Source organism: Carcharhinus amblyrhynchos, chromosome 33 (genome assembly GCF_965287045.1).
Source record: "Carcharhinus amblyrhynchos chromosome 33, sCarAmb.v2.hapA, whole genome shotgun sequence".
NCBI lineage: Eukaryota > Metazoa > Chordata > Chondrichthyes > Carcharhiniformes > Carcharhinidae > Carcharhinus > Carcharhinus amblyrhynchos.
The window spans coordinates 12,673,410-12,694,294 of record NC_137356.1 but is presented as its reverse complement, the minus strand read 5'-3'; the positions used below and the strand labels follow the sequence as shown (position 1 = coordinate 12,694,294).

Sequence of the window (20,885 nt, the reverse complement as noted above, 5' to 3'; positions counted from 1 at the left end):
GTGCAAGAGGCTCCCAGTGTAGCTTCAAATGCCAAATGAACGACCCAGTGGACTGCTGATAAACAGACCGTTAGTGGGTGGGGGCGTAAACCTTTCCTTGTATTAACTGGAACTGGCGTAGAAATTACCTATTTTTCTGCCAAATGTGTTCTCATTCCCACTGGACTCTGGGTGCACATTTCACTACAAATTGAGAAACACTTCAGTGGCCAACTTATTCCGAGTAATAACCAGAGATTCATAGTGCTTTTTAACGCCCAACTTTTCCTAACTGCTGGACCGTATAACTGTGTACATCTCCTCGTTGTGACGGCCAGCTCAACGAGGGTTTGGTGGCCATTTGCCACCAGGGACAGCAGGCCACCATGATTACAGTGCCAAGTGGAATCCACTCCACTCCACCCCCCCCCCCCCCCCCCCCCAACCACCACCGGTGCGTTGGTTTCTATTTTCCCGCTCACTACCCTCCTCACCCGAAGGCACCATTAGCACAAGGCGATACCTCTGCATTTCAGATAGAGTCTCAGCTTAATCTGGATTTTTGAAACAAGGAATGCAGCCACAATCTTAATCCTGTTAGGAGCTGTATCCAATTCGGGGATGCACGCTCCCCAAATACACAATCACACCTACTCACTTGGGTGGGGTGGGCGAGGGAGGGAGGGGGGAGCATGTTGGAATTACTGGAAGCTCCCAGTGCTATAATGATGGGTTCTCTCTCTCCCCAGACAAGTGCTGAACAGTTTGAAGGAAGCATCTTACAGGAGGAAGAGAAACACTGGTGGTAATGCAGGCAGTGATGAAATATCAGGCGGTGCATTAACAGCACCACACAATGTCGTTAAAATGCATTAAATGCGATCTTTCCTAGACTGCATCGTCGCCAACACAAAAATTAAAACGATATCTACCCAAATGACGCTGAAAATGAATTCAAATAGACCACAAAAGTGAATGTTCACCTGTCCAGCGAGGGAGCTTTCGTACATGTGTTGACACAGCAGTCCATTCTCTGAAACAAGTCTTAGTCTGGGGATACCTAACAACCAATCTCATAGCACCTTTGGTTATGAAGGTATATTTCATTACACTCCATGTTACAACAATACATAGTCACAGGAACTAACAGGTAACTAGATTTTTTTTTGGTCACGGGGGGGCCCGACTGCATTAGATGCACAGACCCACATCACACAACACTGAAAATAGAAAGTGACCACAAACAACTTTTAAATCCAACAGTTTCAATAAAAACAAATGGCCTACTGTGCCCAGCTTACAAACCAAGAGGGGCAGTCAGACAGACAGGATTTTTGCGGGGGCGGGGTGGAGGAAGAAGAATTTGAGCATCTCCCTAAGTGAGCAGCCTCGAGAGACCCCCCCCCCACCCCTCTCCCTGTCAGCAGCCTTGAGAGACCCCCCCCCCCCCCCACAAACCCCTCTCCCTAAGTGAGCAGCCTTGAGAGAACCCCCCCCACCCCTCTCCCTGTCAGCAGCCTTTAGGAACGCCCCCCCACAAACCCCTCTCCGTATGTGAGCAGCCTTGAGAGACCCCTCCCACCCCTCTCCCTGTCAGCAGCCTTGAGACCCTCCCCCCACCCCCACACCGCAACCTCTCTCCCTAAGTGAGCAGCCCTCGAGAGACACCCCCCCCCCCGCCCTTCCTATGCCTCCCAGCAGCTCCATTGTCTGGTTTGCAGACACTCAATGACTGATGCACCATCACAACAGTGGGAAAGGACACTTGGGAGTGTTGCCATTTACAGACAGGGATGACGAGCCCAAGGCAGTGGGGAGAACATGGCATATGCCTGTCTGTGCCAACATAGCATCAGGAACCTCTCAAGGCCCAAATGCCCTGAGAAGGCATCTTCCGCCACCCGCTTCAACTCATGGCTGGTCAAACCACAAAAGATGCCCAAAGGTTGCTGGGTGCACCAAGGGAACATGACTGAAGATTCTAAAACCTGCTTTCACACTTTGCTAAAAAAATTAACCATCACCAAAGGGGGCGGGAAAAAAAGCATCTTTCCAGTTGGACTATAACATACACTTGCATTGAAATTATGAAATGTACGGTCACTTTGTGACCTCAGTATTTCTAAAAGCAAACAGGTCCTTCAACAAATATTAAAAGAGCGAACTGAACTCACCCTGCTGGATGAGTTTAAAAACACATCACTGAATAAAAATGCAGATTTAATTCTTGGAGTCAGAGGAATAAACTGCCCTTTCAGACCCATGGCTGTCTCAGCTATCCCCGATCTACATGGCTATTGACAGCCGTGCCACCCAAGGACACGGCTCACGCAGGAATACACCTGTCCACTTGACAAGTGCACAGGAGAGATGGGGTCATCTGCAGAGCTGCTGCTGTTCAGAAGCTTGAGGGCTCTGGACAGGGGGCCGTGGCTCTTTGATCATCTAACAGGACCACCTCCCTGCTAAGCTGGGAAGTTTTAAAAGATTCAATGTGGCTTTGAGCTCCTGTCCCTCAGAAGTTGTTGAATGGACACCTCGAGCTGATGGGTCAATCCGAAGGGTCTCCGAACGACGGGTGAATCCTGTCTTCACTGGTGTTGCCGCTCAGAATTAGCTGTTACGATTGTGTGTTTTACTGCACCCTTCACTCCACATACCCACCGCCCCCCACCAAAACCCCGCTGTATGCTACATGCAAACTAACTCACCCCATCAGTAAAAGTCAGCACACACCATACAACACCCATTCCGAGACCAGCAAGATGCAAAACCCTGCCATTTCACAGGACATGGAAATGCATTCCGTCCAAACCGACCGCTCCCAGTCGCTCAGTTCTGCCTTAATGCAGCGACTGGAGCTCAGCAGCCAACATGCAGGTGGTCCCTTCTCTGTTTTCCTGCTATTCACAACAGGGGGGGGGAGGGACACTTAAGAGCTTCACTCACTCCAGCTGTGTAAAATGTTTATATTAAAAGCTGAACGTGAATTTTAAAATAATTTTCACCAATCTGCCTTTTTTCCTTCTCTCCCGAGGTATGGATTGGTGCACTGATCCATGGCCTTGGAGTGGGTCTCAACCCAACCACGCCTTAGCTTCAGGTTACATAACTGTCCAATTACAACACATGCATCCCCTCCCCATACAGTGCCACTCCCCCTGAAGTGCACTGTGCTACTTTATAAAATTAATCAGGGCTAAGTTGTTCTTTATAATATTCTAAATGTACGAGGCGAATGCAGAATTATTCTAAGGAAACCCACGTAAGGCAGATACTTTTCATTACTACACAGAGGTTTAAACGTTCAAGGCAAAGGGGAATCTTTCCAAACTTCACTAAACTAGAACATAAATCGAGCGTGTCTTCACAAGAGACTGCAATGGACGATCTACCCCAATGTACCCACACAAGCAGTGGATTCAGCCTATTTCCCTGTCTCAGTGGACACACAGATCTCTTCGCGGGCAGCCTCTGCCTTTGGGAAGTTCATATCCAGGATGTGTCGCTGCAGGTGTCTCACCCAGTCCTCCTGGATGGAGAGCGGACCTTGAAACTCCACATCGCAAAATCTGCTCAGGAACAAAGATGTGTCAAAACCTGATCTAATTCCATCAATCTTTTGCTTTAAAAAAAAAATCGCCTCTGCCTACCAGTTACCTCACCCACAGCTTGGAGTGGACAGGTTTATTTATTAAGAAGTCACAGTGGTTGGCACTGCTGCCTCACAGCGCCAGGGACCCAGGTTCAATTTCCAGCCTCGGGACACTGTCTATGTGGAGTTTGACATTCGCCCCGTGTCTGTGTGGGTTTCCTCTGGATGCTCCGGTTTCCTCCCACAGTCCAAAGATGTGCGGGTTAGGTGGACTGGCCATGCCAAATTATCCCTTAGGGTCAGACAGGCAAGATAGGGTAAATGCACGGAGTTGTGGGGATAGGGCCTGGGTGGAAATGTGGTCGGTGTGGGCTTGATGGGCTGAATGGCCTCCATTTGCACTTAGGATTCTATATTTAGTGTTACACATTGAAAATACGTACCAGCAAACCAAGCACAGCCTCTGTCCATGTCCATTCAAAGGGGCACAGGTGAAACCTCCCCCCCACCCCACAACACACACACACACAAACCACATGCAGAGAGAGAGGGGCACGCACTTGCACGCAGAGAGACAGAGAGTGTGTGAGAGAGAGAGAGAGAGTGTCGGGGGGAACTCACACTCGCAGGCAGAGAGAGAGAGAGACGCACTCACGCTCACAGAGAGACCCACTCACGCTCACAGAGAGTGAGAGAGAGAGAGAGAGAGAGACAGAGAGAGAGAGAGAGACCCACTCACGCTCACAGAGAGACAGAGAGAGAGGCACACACACTCACAGAGAGAGAGACCCACTCACGCTCAGAGAGAGACAGAGAGAGAGAGAGAGAGACCCACTCACGCTCACAGAGAGAGAGAGACCCACTCACGCTCAGAGAGAGACAGAGAGAGAGAGACCCACTCACGCTCACAGAGAGAGACCCACTCACGCTCACAAAGAGAAAGACCCACTCACGCTCTCAGAGAGACCCACTCACACAGAGAGAGACCCACACACGCTCACACAGAGACAGAGAGAGAGAGAGACCCACTCACGCTCACAGAGAGCGAGAGAGAGAGACCCACTCACGCTCACAGAGAGCGAGAGAGAGAGACCCACTCACGCTCACAGAGAGCGAGAGAGAGAGACCCACTCACGCTCACAGAGAGCGAGAGAGAGAGACCCACTCACGCTCACAGAGAGCGAGAGAGAGAGACCCACTCACGCTCACACACAGACAGAGAGAGAGAGAGACCCACACGCTCACAGAGAGAGAGAGAGACCCACACGCTCACAGAGAGCGAGAGAGAGAGAGACCCACTCACGCTCACAGAGAGCGAGAGAGAGACCCACTCATGCTCACAGAGAGCGACAGAGCGAGAGAGAGAGACCCACTCACGCTCACAGAGAGCGAGAGAGAGAGCGACCCACTCACGCTCACACAGAGAGAGAGAGCGAGAGAGAGGGCGACCCACTCATGCTCACACAGAGAGAGAGAGCGAGAGAGAGGGCGACCCACTCATGCTCACACAGAGAGAGAGGGCGACCCACTCACGCTCACACAGAGAGAGAGAGCGAGAGAGAGAGCGACCCACTCACGCTCACACAGAGAGAGAGAGCGAGAGAGAGGGCGACCCACTCACGCTCACACAGAGAGAGAGGGCGACCCACTCACGCTCACACAGAGAGAGAGAGCGAGAGAGAGGGCGACCCACTCACGCTCACACAGAGAGAGAGAGCGAGAGAGAGGGCGACCCACTCACGCTCACACAGAGAGAGAGGGCGACCCACTCACGCTCACACAGAGAGAGGGAGACCCACTCACGCTCACACAGAGAGAGGGCGACCCACTCACGCTCACACAGAGAGAGGGCGACCCACTCACGCTCACACAGAGAGGGCGACCCACTCACGCTCACACAGAGAGAGGGCGACCCACTCACGCTCACACAGAGAGAGAGGGCGACCCACTCACGCTCACACAGAGAGAGGGAGACCCACTCACGCTCACACAGAGAGAGGGCGACCCACTCACGCTCACACAGAGAGAGGGCGACCCACTCACGCTCACACAGAGAGAGGGCGACCCACTCACGCTCACACAGAGAGAGGGCGACCCACTCACGCTCACACAGAGAGAGGGCGACCCACTCACGCTCACACAGAGAGAGGGCGACCCACTCACGCTCACACAGAGAGAGGGCGACCCACTCACGCTCACACAGAGAGAGGGCGACCCACTCACGCTCACACAGAGAGAGGGCGACCCACTCACGCTCACACAGAGAGAGGGCGACCCACTCACGCTCACACAGAGAGAGGGCGACCCACTCACGCTCACACAGAGAGAGGGCGACCCACTCACGCTCACACAGAGAGAGGGCGACCCACTCACGCTCACACAGAGAGAGGGAGACCCACTCACGCTCACACAGAGAGAGGGCGACCCACTCACGCTCACACAGAGAGAGGGAGACCCACTCACGCTCACACAGAGAGAGGGAGACCCACTCACGCTCACACAGAGAGAGGGAGACCCACTCACGCTCACACAGAGAGAGAGGGCGACCCACTCACGCTCACACAGAGAGAGGGCGACCCACTCACGCTCACACAGAGAGAGGGCGACCCACTCACGCTCACACAGAGAGAGGGCGACCCACTCACGCTCACACAGAGAGAGGGCGACCCACTCACGCTCACACAGAGAGAGGGCGACCCACTCACGCTCACACAGAGAGAGGGCGACCCACTCACGCTCACACAGAGAGAGGGCGACCCACTCACGCTCACACAGAGAGAGGGCGACCCACTCACGCTCACACAGAGAGAGGGCGACCCACTCACGCTCACACAGAGAGAGGGCGACCCACTCACGCTCACACAGAGAGAGGGCGACCCACTCACGCTCACACAGAGAGAGGGCGACCCACTCACGCTCACACAGAGAGAGGGCGACCCACTCACGCTCACACAGAGAGGGCGACCCACTCACGCTCACACAGAGAGAGGGCGACCCACTCACGCTCACACAGAGAGAGGGCGACCCACTCACGCTCACACAGAGAGAGGGCGACCCACTCACGCTCACACAGAGAGAGAGAGAGACCCACTCACGCTCACAGAGAGAGAGAGAGAGAGAGAGACCCACTCACGCTCACAGAGAGAGAGAGAGAGAGAGAGAGAGACCCACTCACGCTCACAGAGAGAGAGAGAGAGAGACCCACTCACGCTCACACAGAGAGAGACCCACTCACGCTCACACAGAGAGAGAGAGAGAGACCCACTCACGCTCACAGAGAGACAGAGAGAGAGAGAGAGAGAGAGAGAGAGAGAGAGAGAGAGAGAGAGAGAGAGAGGCACTCATGCTCACAGAGAGACCCACTCCTGCTCACACAGAGAGAGAGAGACCCACTCACGCTCACAGAGAGACAGAGACAGAGAGACCCACTCACGCTCAGAGAGAGAGGCACTGACGCTCAGAGAGAGAGAGAGAGACCCACTCACGCTCACAGAGAGAGACCCACTCACGCTCACAGAGTGAGAAAGAGAGAGAGGCAGACAGCGAGATCCACTCTCACAGAGAGAGAGCGACCCACTCACACTCACAGAGAGAGAGAGAGAGAGAGAGAGAGAGAGACCCACTCACGCTCACAGAGAGAGAGAGAGAGACCCACTCACGCTCACAGAGAGAGAGAGACCCACTCACGCTCACAGAGAGAGAGAGAGAGACCCACTCACGCTCACAGAGAGAGAGAGAGAGACCCACTCACGCTCACAGAGAGACAGAGACAGAGAGACCCACTCACGCTCAGAGAGAGAGGCACTGACGCTCAGAGAGAGAGAGAGAGACCCACTCACGCTCACAGAGAGAGACCCACTCACGCTCACAGAGTGAGAAAGAGAGAGAGGCAGACAGCGAGATCCACTCTCACAGAGAGAGAGCGACCCACTCACACTCACAGAGAGAGAGAGAGAGAGAGAGAGAGAGAGAGACCCACTCACGTTCACAGAGAGAGAGAGAGAGACCCACTCACGCTCACAGAGAGAGAGAGACCCACTCACGCTCACAGAGAGAGAGAGAGAGACCCACTCACGCTCACAGAGAGAGAGAGAGAGACCCACTCACGCTCACAGAGAGAGAGAGAGACCCACTCACGCTCACAGAGAGAGAGAGAGAGAGAGACCCACTCACGCTCACAGAGAGAGAGAGAGACCCACTCACGCTCACAGAGAGAGAGAGAGACCCACTCACGCTCACAGAGAGAGAGAGAGAGAGAGAGACCCACTCTCACAGAGAGAGAGCGAGAGTGAGAGAGAGACACACACTGACAGACAGAGAGAGACAGAGACACATTCACAGAGAGAGACAGAGACAGATACTCTCAGAGAGACACAGTCACAGAATTGTGACTGAACTGTCAATACAGTCTTGCTCACATCCCCAAGAATGAATGTATTCAGGAACATCCAGCTCTGAGTTTCCATAGGGCATTCCACTGTGAGAATTACCTGCATTTCAATGTGTAGATATTTCCTATAAACTTCACCAGAGAGAGGGGTTCAGGTTTCGGCACCGGAAAGATCACAGGTCTCACTCGGAGAGGTCTTGGTTCCTCAGATTTTGGCCTGAATGTCTTTGGCTCTTTCCCTTCCTCACGCTTTGGTGACACGTTCTCTGCACATACCACTGGCTTATGTTGCTTACGCTCATAGTCTGAACATGAAAGAGAAGTTGTTAGCCTGTTGTCTCACACCACGAATAAAAAGTAATGCTCGCTTCAAGCTCTCTTGCACTGTTACGAGGAGTAGCTTCAGATGTAGTCACCTATTACTGACAATCTGCAAGCACAATTAAACCCTCCAAAGATCATACTGCAATTATAAAGAGTTCCAGCTTACTTTTAAAGAACTCCACTTCTAGGAATGTAGTGGCACTTACAGGCATTTGGAATTCCATAATCAAGGAAGTGTCCTTTGCGAAATGCCTGATTCAACATGTGTTAAGAATCAGTGGATAATTTTCTTCAAGCTGCACATGCTTTGATCTGAGAATGATGCAAATGCAATACATTCAATCAATCCTTGCAGGAAAACATAGAGTTACAGTCCCTCTTAGAGAGGTTTGAAGAGGTACAGAATTGGCTGCACCCATTACTAAGTTTTGGGAGGAAGATAGAAAGTCCGATTTCTGGAAGCGTGGCATGGTTAGGGCACGCTAAATCTCTGGCCTGTTAATCTTGCCATTTGAGGGTTTAACTGCACTTACTGATGGGACGGCCACACATTGAGTGGGTACAAAAGAAAGGTCATTTATCGATTGTATCCCCGCAGCCTGTCTCTTTACACATTCAGCACTATGCACAAGTTTTAAATTACAAGCTACGCTCTAAACGGAAGAGTGAATCAGCGCAGTTTCTGTCCTACATTTAACCAACCTTTCCCTGAAGTGGTTGGACTCTGTACGTGACGCTTACGAGGTGAATGTTATGCAGGGATTTTCTAAGTTGCCAAACCGCATGCAGACGGGGCTTGATCGGATACCGATATAGACTTACTTACACATTACAATGAGTTATACACCATGGCTCGGTTTTCTACACAAGGGAAAAAAAGAGTGCGAGAACAAAAAAAAAGTACAATAAAAAAAACAATCCACTCACGTGCAAATTAAAGCGAAAAAAAAAAACAAACTTATATATATAAAAGCAAGCAAAAGCTGCAACTAGTCCTGAACTTCTAGGGTTAGGCTCTGCATTCTTAAGCATGTCAATGAAATGGACGCTCAACTTTATTAGGGAGGGGAATTAACTTGGTGTCTGGATCACAGCATCGTATAATCACACAGTTTCCCTTTACAGTGCACTTTCAATTTAACAAGTTTTCTCTCCAGCACTGTCAAAGATCACATTTAGATTTTTTTTTGTTTTTGGTTAAGTTATACAAAGCCAAAGGGTCTCACATGTTTCGGTGAGTGGAGGTTCAGTCTTTTCGTGGAGTTCCTCAAACTGAGACAGGCTTGGTAACTTCCTTTTCAATCCAGATTTCAGATGGCCACGCATGTGGTTGGAGAGGCCTACACCCGTGGTTAGTGTCACTCCACAATAATCACAGGTTCCTAACTTGACTGGGTGCTCTGTTGTCCAAAACGAAATCAAGATTCAGTTACCACCCTGCCTTCCACAGTTTGATTGCTAATTTTAATTTGAGGTTCTGGCAGGTCTCAACCTAGTTCCCGGTTACTGTGAGCCCACAGCACAAATAAAAGGCTCTCAAAATTTAGCACTGACTGCCTGCAAAGTCTCTTTAAGGGTGGGGGGAAGGGGTGGGGGGTGCTGTGAAGATTGGGAGTGTTAGCGTTATGGCCTGCTCTCGGGAGGGCAAGATGGTGGGCAGCTGGGGGAGAATGGGTTAGAGAGCTCAGGCTAAAGCTCTGTGCTGCGGGTGATGTGCCCTATCTGACTAAAAAAACCTTCAATGACTGCAAAGCAGAAAGATGCACCACGTCCGGTCACTCAGCTTTCACACAAACACACACAGTCACTCACTCCTCATCCATGCATCAAGCCAGGTATTTGGAGGCAGGGTGGGGAGGGAAGTGGGGAAGGGGGGTTTGGGCGGGAAGGGGTTGCAAAGTAAAGGAAGCCCCAGAATCCACTCGGTGACGGATCCGACAACCAGCATTAACCACGAAACAACGTTTGTAAAAAGAAACGCGCTTCAATGAATTTCCTTCCAGGAGGCTGTTTCGGATCAAATCCCGCTGGAAACTTACTTTCGTGTCAACATGCATCTGGATGGAGTCATTATGCTGAAGTTCAAGGCACTATTAGATTCTGGTAATCAATGTAGTCTAAAACCAATGCAAATGCTGCTTCTGTTGAGGGACAATCTAAAGTGAGAGCAGCAGACACCTCATTAACCAATAATTACTGCTGTGCTCTAAACAGTCTTTACAGTACAGCAAGAGGCTATTCAACGCATTGGGTCCATCCCAGAAAGAGATCCATATTATCGGTGAAGTACAGCACAATTCTTTCAACCAATTACAGCTCCCCTCCACAGAATTTCCCATTAAGCCATACAAAGAGTGTAGCTATATGAACATGTCAGAGTCTGGGAATTTTATGGAGAGTAACTCATCCCCCTGACTCCTCAAAGGCTGTCAATCATCTAAAAGGCGTAAATTAGGTATGAGATTGAATACTCTTCACTGGACTGGACAAGTATAGGTCTAACAAAGCTCAAGAAACACGACACTATTCACAACAAAGCGGCTTGCTGATCAGTACCACATTCACCATCTTAGACATTTCCCCCTCCTCCAATGAAGCACAGTGGCAAAAGTGCTGACCTTCTGCAAGATTCACTGCAGCAACTGGCCAAACCTCCTTCAATAGCACCTTCCAAACCTGCCACCTCTCCCATTTAAAAGGAAAAATGCACTAGACACATGGGAATACCATCACCTCTAAGCCACACACCATTCAATTCCTAGATTGGGTCACTGTCTGTGCAGAGTCTGTACATTCTCCCCTAGTCTGCGTGGGATTCCTCTGGGTGCTCCAGTTTCCTCCCACACTGATGGTTAGGTGCACTGGCCGTGCTAAATTCTCCCTCAGTGTACCTGAACAGGTGCCAGAGTGTGGCAAGTAGAAGATTTTCACAGTAACTTCATTGCAATGTTAATGTAAGCCTACTTGTGACACTAATAAATAAACTTAAATTGAAGTCCTGGAACTCTTCTCCCCAAGAGCCCTGTGGGTGTACCAGCACCTCAAATCAGTGGTTCAAGAAGATGCCTCACTATCCAAGGGGCAATTAGGGATGAGCAATAAATTCTGACCTCTCCAACGATTCCCACATCTCAAAGGCAAAGTGAAACAAAAGCCTTGGAGTTCCAATTATAGTCACAACGAGTGGGTATGTTGAAACTGTGGTTAAGAGTCAAGATCAGAACAAAATGAAAGCCATTTTAAAAGCTGCGTTGAGAGTGAAGATAATCCAGAGTGAAGCATCGAGTGTTCAAGATGGGTGTCTCAGTCTACCACCACATCCCTCCAACCCTCCCAACGAGAGTTATGTGTTGGGTTGAATAGAAGTCAAGGAATCTGATTGTAACGCCCCTTCATGGCATCACCAAGGAGCGGACCAGGACAGGAGCATGGCAAGCTACTGCCTAGAAATCACAGGATACAACAGCCATAAAAATACTGACAGGAACTTGGAATGTATTAAATGTTAAGTCCTCTACCCTCCATTTCGTACATCAGCCAGAGAATTAACTATTGTTTCAAGCTTTCCTCCACCAGACACCATAAACATCTGAGAACCACTTAATTAACTGCTTAATGCTGAAAATGGAGCTATCAACAACTGATGCTAAGTGTGCTGCACAACACTATGCGACATGAGGTATGGTTCCACTTGTTGTGAATGACCGGAACTTAAAAATGATATTTTTAAAAAATGGAGCATACAAAATAAGAACTTAATGTCAGAAAACAGAGGAGGATAGCAAAAGGACTGGTGCAGGAAGTAATCATTGCACTATTGTGTCAAAACAACGAATTCTGCTTCCAGCAATAGTACTCTAAGCCAGCCTAGGAGTAACCATTTCCCCCATGTGGCAAATTCCCAAGAGCATCAGAGTGTCGAGAAAATGCAATAAACTGAATAGGAAAGCCTCGCCTCATATTTTCCCCGCCAGTCAAGTTAATTTGAGCCAATCTGCTGTATTTAAATCAACCAGATTTATATTGCTAGCAATCTACAAGTTGCAATGGCTGGGTTGTGACCTAGAGAAGGGAAGCAATCTCCTCTCTGCACAATGCTACAAAGCACCAGCCGTGCTTATAGATACCAACTCTCCTATCCCTCCCTAACCTCTTAGTAACTGGCTACATAAGGAGGATCCCCCCAGCTAACGACCTTGGAAGACTTTTGCATCAATGTAGATATCACTATCACACAGGTACTTTACATTAACAGATTATTGCAGTTTAATCTGATCCAACAAATTGCTAAATTTTGCTTTTTCATTTCTGTTAATTTCCAGATTTGGACGGAGGCTAGATTTATTGTACCATTAAGGCAAAAAGGTATCGATGCCACGGTAGATATTTTTCCCACTCCTTACATGTTTATCCACCATGTGAACTATGAACTGGCAAAGTTTTAACAACATGCATTTGGATAACACTTCTAACACCGTAAAACATTCCAAGGCGCTTGAGGGTTGCTATCAAACAAAATTTGACACCAAGCTACCAGAACAAATGATCAAAACCTGACGAAAATGAGGGATAGAAAGCTAGGGAGGGAATTCCCCTGAGACTTAGGACCAAGGCAGGGTCACCAACAGTGGAGCGATTAAAATTATGGACACATAAGAAGATGGGGCACAGAAATCTCGCACAGTTGTAGAGCTGGAGGAAATAAGAGCGATGAGGGACACAAACACCCTTGTAAATAAGGATGAACATTTTTAAACTGAAGCATCGCCAGACTGGGAGCCAATGAAAGTCAGCAAGCAGTAGAATGATGGGTGAATGGAACTCGGTGTTTACAGGCAGCAGAGCTCTGGATGAACATGTGTTTAAGGGTAGGATGTGGGGGGAAGGCCAGGAGAGCATTGAAATAGTTACATGTGGGGGGAACAAAGGCACGTATGACCATTTCTGCAGATAGATTAACTGAGGCAAGGGTGCAGTCAGGTGATGTTATGAAAGCAAACATGCGAATGGAAGCTCAACTCGGGGTCAGACACAATATCAAGGTCTGGTTCAAACTCATACTTACACAGATGGAGCTGGTGGGTACGGAATGAAGTTTGTAGCAAAGACTTACGGTTATAACTTCCAAGCAAGGAGAAAACTACTGAACAATACATTTCCGACACTACGAAGGCCATACAATCCATCTCCAGTATTCAAATTTCCACCTATATCTGTTTTCCTCTGTTGCAAGTATGGTTTTACAGGTTGTCAGCCTCCCCAGTGCCTCGACCAAAGGACAATTTTTCATGGCTGAGTCTAGTGAACTGCAGGGGCATCACAACTGACCCAGTTTTGTTCCTATTCAACATTCATATATGCATATTTTCCAAAAAGGTTCACTAGGCAATAAAGTGAGGGAGCTGATGTATTTATTTTCCGAATCCCCAGTTGAGAATGGTTAAAGCTAACCACAATTGCTAGGGTCAGCGAACCATGCAGAGTCACACTGGATATATTCTAGTCTGCGGGGTTTTAATCACATGATGTGCGGGCTAGGTGGATTGGTCATGTTAATTTGCCCCTTAATGTCCCAAGACGTATAGGTTAGGGGGATTAGCGGGGCAAATACTTGAGATTATGGTCTGGATGGGATTTCCCCTTACTGTCAGGGGAATTACGTGGGGTTACAAGGTTGGGGCTTGGATGGGATTGTTATCGGTGCAGATTTGATGGGCCGAATGACCTCCTTCTTCACGGTAGGGAGTCTATGAACCGATCAAGGAGTTGCTTCACAATTAAGATCATTCTAAGATGGGCTATTTCACTCTTATGTCCTTTTGTTTGGTATTCAAGTACTGCAAATATTCAAAAGCAAGGTCAGTGGAGTGGGCTCACTGTCGGCTCAAGACTCAGTGCACCAAGAATAGAAGTCTTGAGAATAGATCCACAACGACTGGCTCCACTAGCATGCATTACAAATGCATTCAACACAGCCTTCATTTGTTGTTGAGCCTGGTTGATTGTTGTTTCAACGCACAGAGTTTTTAAGTTACTCAGCGAGATTCAAACTCAATTCCCGCACTTATAACAATTACAATACAAGCACCTCAGGGGAAAGGTGAAATTAGGAACCTCAAGCGTGTCAAATACAAACAAACTGCAACTGCCACGAGATCTCGGTAATACTTGATGTGACATACCAAAGAGCAAATTGCAGCTGTGACTGCCTTAAGGGCAAGAAATCCAAGGCTGCACATTGAAACAGGATTCTGGAAAAGATGCTGAAGGAACACAGGATGGCTGAGCATCAATTTTCTGGATTCCTTTCATTAGCTTGATATCAGAGGATGTTCATTACTAGAGGTTGAGGTTACAGCTCACTTGTTGAAGATGCAGATGAGATTTTCACTTCCAGTTTAGTGGACAGAGAGTTGCAGTACTGCCCAGTTTTCCTGGAGCAAGTTGGGGGGTCTGCAATTGAACACAACGCCTTGCCCTAAACAAATCCCGTCTGGAGTGTCTGTTCTGTTCTTCAGCTAAAATGTTGTCCTCCAAACTCCGAGGCAATAATTCTTCCACAACAGAAAGTGAAATATTCGAAGCTTGTCATTCAGCCAATCATTGCAATGCCCTGGCAGAGGCCACAAGACAAACAGGGCAAAGGACTTCACCTCAGCTATTTACCATTTATATAGATGATCTGGAGGAGGGAACCGAGTGTAGGGTGTCGAAATTTGCTGATGACACCAAAATTGGTGGACAGGCAAATTGTGCGGAGGGTGGGGAGAGTCTACAGAAGGATCTAGATAGGCTGGGCGAATGGGCCAGGAAATGGCAAATGGAATTTAATGTTGGCAAGTGCGAGGTGGTCCACTTTGGTAGGAAGAATGGTAGGAAGGATTATTACTTACGTGGAGAAAAACGGCAGCAGGCGACGGTGCAGAGGGACCTCGGGGTCCTTGTGAATGAGTCGCAGAAACCCAGCTTGCAGGTGCAGCAGGTGGTCAGGAAGGCGAATGGGATGCTGGCCTTCATCGCGAGGGGGATTGAATATAAGAGTAGGGAGGTCTTGCTGCGGCTTTATAGGGCATTGGTGAGGCCGCAGCTGGAGTACTGTGTGCAGTTTTGGGCGCCGTACTTACGCAAGGATATTTTGGCCTTGGTGGGAGTGCAGAGGAGGTTTACTAGGCTGATGCCGGAGTTGAGGGGGTTGAGCTATGAGGAGAGGCTGAATAAACTAGGCTTGTACTCGTTAGAGTTTAGAAGAATGAGGGGAGATCTCATTGAGACGTATAAGATGATGAATGGGATGGATAGGATAGAGGTGGAGAGACTCTTCCCGCTCTGAAAGGATAGTAGGACTAGGGGGCACAGCCTCAAGATAAAGGGGGGGTAGTTTAGAACGGAGATGAGGAGGAACTTCTTCACTCAAAGGGTGGTGAATCTCTGGAATTCTCTGCCCGTTGAAGTGGTGGAGGCTACCTCGCTAAATATTTTTAAGACGCGGGTTGATGGGTTTTTGATAAGAGAGGGGATTAAGGGTTATGGGGAGAGGGCGGGAATGTGGAACTGAGCCAAGACAGATCAGCCATGATCTTATTGAATGGCGGGGCAGGCTCGAAGGGCTAGTTGGCCTACTCCTGCTCCTATTTCTTATGTTCTTATGTCAAATCAAGATGGGGATTCCCTAAAGATTCCCAGGTTGAAATTAGCCTAGTTCAGAAGTCTGACTTTTTTTGGGAGCAACTGCTACTTGCAAGACTTGCATGCAGTAAGAGAGGAAGAGCAGTGATGCTGTGTGTGTCAAAAATACATGCATTTTGGAGTGTGCTTCACTACAGCAAAGGGATATCTTAATGGCACAACCTCCCTCAATAACATGTCTTTCAATAAAGCTGACTAAACATTACTTTTTCTCACACAAGTACAGTAAAATTAATTTTTATTAAACTCCTCTTCATCTCCTATGTTTATGGAGGGTCCTACTTTTTCTGGAGGATAGGGTATGCTGTGGGAAGTAATAAACCTTTTGATTTGAATTCCTGGAGTTTCCCATTCAAACATTTTTCTTTGGTGACAGACGGGTTCAAGATGAAAAGCAAGCAACTTTAAGGCACTCTTGAAAAGGGCATGTGATCCACAGAATGTTAAAAACACCATAATAGATCGCCAATCCCAAGATGGTGCTGGAGCGTGGTGAGCTGTCTTCAGCATACCCTCTAACTCTACATTTTTCTCTTGTTCTATGCTTTTAAAATCTAGCTCTTATAAATTCTTTAACCATGCTTTATTTCAATCTATTACAGATTTGGCGATACCCTAGCTATGATGGCAATACTACATCCCACACCCGCTCCTTTCTTTTTCCCCTAAGTACTCTATGAATGGTATGCTTTCTCTGTGTAGCGTCGAAGAAACAATACTTTTCACTGTATACTAATATATGTGACAATAATAAATTAAATCAATCCTGTAATCTTCCTTTTTCTTCCCTCAGTCTCTCCATCCAACATTCCCAGATATTGACCAACTTGGGACTATAATTTGCATGTGACATGCCAGGCACTTTTAAAAAGACTGGATATTCACTAGGTTTATTTTAGCAGATTTAGTCTGTTGTGGAGAAACATCTTTAGTCCCATCAATGATCTCGCTATCATACACTTGCCTAAAGTGCAAACTAAAAGTAGGAAACTGTCCCCAAGTGTTTCAGATAAAAGTAATATATACGTTCTAATTTATGACAATATTAAATATATCTAAATAATTTAATCTCTGATTAAAATGAAATTCTGAGCATAAGACTGACTAATCAGACAAATGGGTGCTGTTATTGATCAACTGACCCATTTAACACAACAATGCCCCTCTGATTAGATTAAATATTATATTCCCTTCTGATTATATTAGTATTGCTCCAAACAGAATCGAAGTTCAGAAAGACAAAACCCACACATTCCCTCTGCTGCACCCTATACCTCACTGCGCTGCAACCAAAATCTTTCAGATGCCAGCCTGCTGCTTCCCAAGCTGTACTCATGTTAGCCGTTTCCTTTTTTTTAAAAAATCTACTCTTTACATTTTGGTATAAAAATCCAAATTAAATGCTACAGGTAGCTTTGAATTTTCATTGCACCAGGGATATAAATTCAAGAAAAATAAGACTAAGTTTTTGTCATGGGGCTTTATTTCCCAATGATTTTTATCTAGACTCTACTTAAAGCTTTACCAGCACAGACCATACACAGAAAGTGGAACTGCATTACCTACATAATTCTTCAAGCTTGGCTCCTGCTTGGACCAAGACCCAAGAAACTACAAAGGGTTGTGAACATAGCCCAGTCCATCACGCAAACCAGCTTCCCATCCACTGACTCTGTGTACACTTCCCGCTGCCTCAGAAAAGCAACCAGCATAATCAAGGACCCCTCGTACCCCGGATATTCTCTCTTCCACCTTCTTCCTTCGGGTAAAAGATAAAAAAAATCTGAGGTCACGTACCAATCGACTCAAGAACAGCTTCTTCCCTGCTGCCATAAGACTTTTAAATGGACCTACTTTATATTAAGTAGATCTTTCTCTACAGCCTAGCTATGATTGCAACACTACATTCCGCACCCGCTCCTTTCCTTCTCGCATATGTACTCCATGAACGCTATGTTTTGTCTGCACAACGCACAAGAAACAATCCTTTTCAATGTATCCCAGTGTGTGACAATAATAAATCAAATGAACAGGCAGATTAAAATAACGCAGGCCTAGTGAGATCAGCATCTTCCTTCAATGTACACATTGAATCAATTCAATCAGCTGTATCAGAATTACCAGGGGCTTTCAAAACAGAAAGCTGTAGCGCCATGCCCCCACCTGCAAGTGTCCATCAACTAGTTAGTGTCTTAATCATTATATAAGGGAGAGAAACCACTAGATTATAGAATGGTCAGTAGTCTAACATCCTTTGTGGGGAAGTTATTATATTCTCTATTTAAGGACAAAGTGCCACAGTACTTTGAGAAATTTGAACTGATAAGAGACAGCCAGCATGGATTTGTAATACCAAAAGAGAAAATGCTGGACAGGTCTGGATCTGTAATAGAAGCACATATCATAACGATCGTTCGACTAATATTTTGAGGAAATAGTTGAAGTTGTTATGGGAATGTCTACTGATATACCTTCCAGGTGGCAAATCATTAATCTGGTTAGATAGTTAGAAAAAAGGCAGGGACAATGGATATGTCCTCAAACTAGAAGAAAATGACTACCCAGAAAAATTTACACTGCCGTTTTGAACCACGCTATTACTTAATAACTTAGAAGCCCAACAGAAAGCCACATGCCCAAGTTTCTGATGGGAACAAGATTGGCCACAAGTAAGCAGGCGAAGGTGGGAGCATAAAATTTCAAAGTGACAATGATTAAGTGAGTGAGTAAAACTGCGGCAAATGGATTTTAAAGTAGCTGAGTGCAGTCAAAACAGGAAAGATCTGAGCTGATGCAGAGCTAGGAACAGTGAGTGGAAAGCCAAAGGTATGTAATGGTTCATTCATACAGATCAATAATACTGCACGATCAGGTACAAAAAAAAAACCAAGTTTAATGGAATGTTAGTCTTCATATTTAATGGGCTTAAGCTGTTAAGCAGAAGACGCTTTACTGCAGTTATATTAGCCCTGGTCTAAAACATCAACCCCTCTATTTTCTTCCTCCATAATACGCGGGCAATTTGCATTTTCACTGCTTAGCTGCGTACATGCGGAACTATCTTGTGCACAGCCTGGGTGGGTTGCTTTCGCTTGCTGTGTATTCGTGCAGCTCAAAGGAACCATTTACACAAAACCCTATGTACTGGGCACAGGATCGGTCTAAGCTTTGAACGATTCCCGAGCAGGTTCACCCAAACGTTACCTGCTCCAAGGATTAAATTACAAAAGGGAGATTATATAAACTGGCCTTGTATTCCCAGGAACATAAAGGACGGATAGGCTGATACAGAAAATGCTTCACTTGTTTGGGGAGTCTACAAAAAAAGGTGCTTAAAATTAGAGCCAGGTCAATCTGGAGAGGAAAATTAAGCATTTCTTCACATAAAAGTGGTAGAAGTATGAATTCTCTCCCATAAAAAGCAACAAATGCTAGCTGAATTAATAATTTTACATTTCAGATGGGTAAGAATTTCGCCAGCCAAGGATATTAAGGGATATATAAAACAAGGTGGATAGGAGGAGTTAGGATACAGATCCAGCATGATTTCCTTAAACAAATGCCTGGTCTATCCTTATGTTCTTCAACATCCACTTGCATCTTATCAGCAAGGTGCAACAAGAAACTTCACAGGGGTGTTTCAGAGAAGTAAATGAGAAAATACTGACACAACATTTGCACAAATGGGGACAAAATCCTGGAATTCTCTCCCTAATGTTACTCTGGGTGTACTTACACCATATGGACTGCAGCAGTCAAGGCAGCAGATGGCCACCCACAAGTGGCACAGTGGTTAGCACTGCTGCCTCATAGTGCCAGGGACCTGGGTTCGATTCCTGACTTGGGTCACTGTCTGCGTGGAGTTGCACATTCTAGCCTGTGTTTGCATAGGTTTCCTTTGGGTGCTGCAGTTTCCTCCCACAGTCCAAAGATGTGTAGGTTAGATAGATTGGCCATGTTAAATTATCCCTTAATGTCCAAAGATGTGCAGGCTAGGTGGAATAGCCATGCTAAATTGCCCCTTAGTGAAGTATGTGGGGTTATGGGGATAGGACCTGGGTGAGATTGTCGTTGGTGCAAGCTTGATGGGCCAAATAGCCTCCTTTTGCACTGTAGGGATTCTATGATTCTCAAGTGCAATTAGAGATGGGAAATGAATGCTAGCCTAACCAGCGACATTTACATCCCATGAATGAATAAATAGAAAAAAAAGAATTTTGCTACCTCAAACAGCCATTCACATAAGACTTGGACAGCATAGCTAGTGGTTTATTACCACAGATGCTGTGCACATGTTGCTGTCAAGCTCAAGACTGTCCTCCCTCACCCCGAGAGAGAGAAGGTTCAGTTTTCTGTTTGAGTGCCCTGGCAAATTGAAAACACAAGTTCTGCTATTACAGATTTCGCAAATACTGCCAACACTTCATTTCTGGAATACTGAAAACCTAAAATTTGAAACCGTTGACCATGAAAAACAGAGGCATTGCCATGTGCTTTAACCGGAACAATGTAATTACAACAATCCTTGATCAAGTCCGTTTGCATATTTTAAATTAAAACAGCATGGCCAAATAGGATTAACGGCACTCCGTTCTCTCAGAAAGATTGGCTGACTGCATTGCCTGTACTCTGGCTGGTTTCTGGCGCTGTTCTAACGATAAACTATTTTTTACTGACTGAAATCGTCTCGGTTTACAGGAGTTATCGTGGGGTAATTCTCCATTTGGTCACCATCCTGCAGAAACGGCAGGCATTTATTGGTGAAGCATCCTAAGGAAAACTAACTATAAGCTGCTGATGACTGCAGGTAATTATTGTTGTAAAGTGCTTGGGCCTGCAACGTACAGTTAAAAACAACAGGGTAAGCAAGTCATCTCACTGAAGGACGCGAATGATAAAATCCAACACTGA

The 20,885-nt window shown here is 46.9% G+C and overlaps 1 protein-coding gene across 1 annotated transcript in view; it reads right to left on the bottom strand.

The window, feature by feature from the left end:
- Positions 1–2,994: 2,994 nt before the first annotated feature.
- The window catches only part of LOC145360894 (uncharacterized), a 121,026-nt gene continuing 103,135 nt past the window's right edge, over positions 2,995–20,885 (bottom strand). Inside the window, exons 14-16 of the mRNA XM_080216396.1 lie at positions 9,515–9,688; positions 8,065–8,269; positions 2,995–3,551 (exon numbers count right to left, since the gene is read on the bottom strand). Coding sequence (XP_080072522.1) covers positions 3,407–3,551; positions 8,065–8,269; positions 9,515–9,688 — 524 coding nt within the window. The 3' untranslated portion in view covers positions 2,995–3,406. The remainder of the gene's footprint in view (positions 3,552–8,064; positions 8,270–9,514; positions 9,689–20,885) is intronic.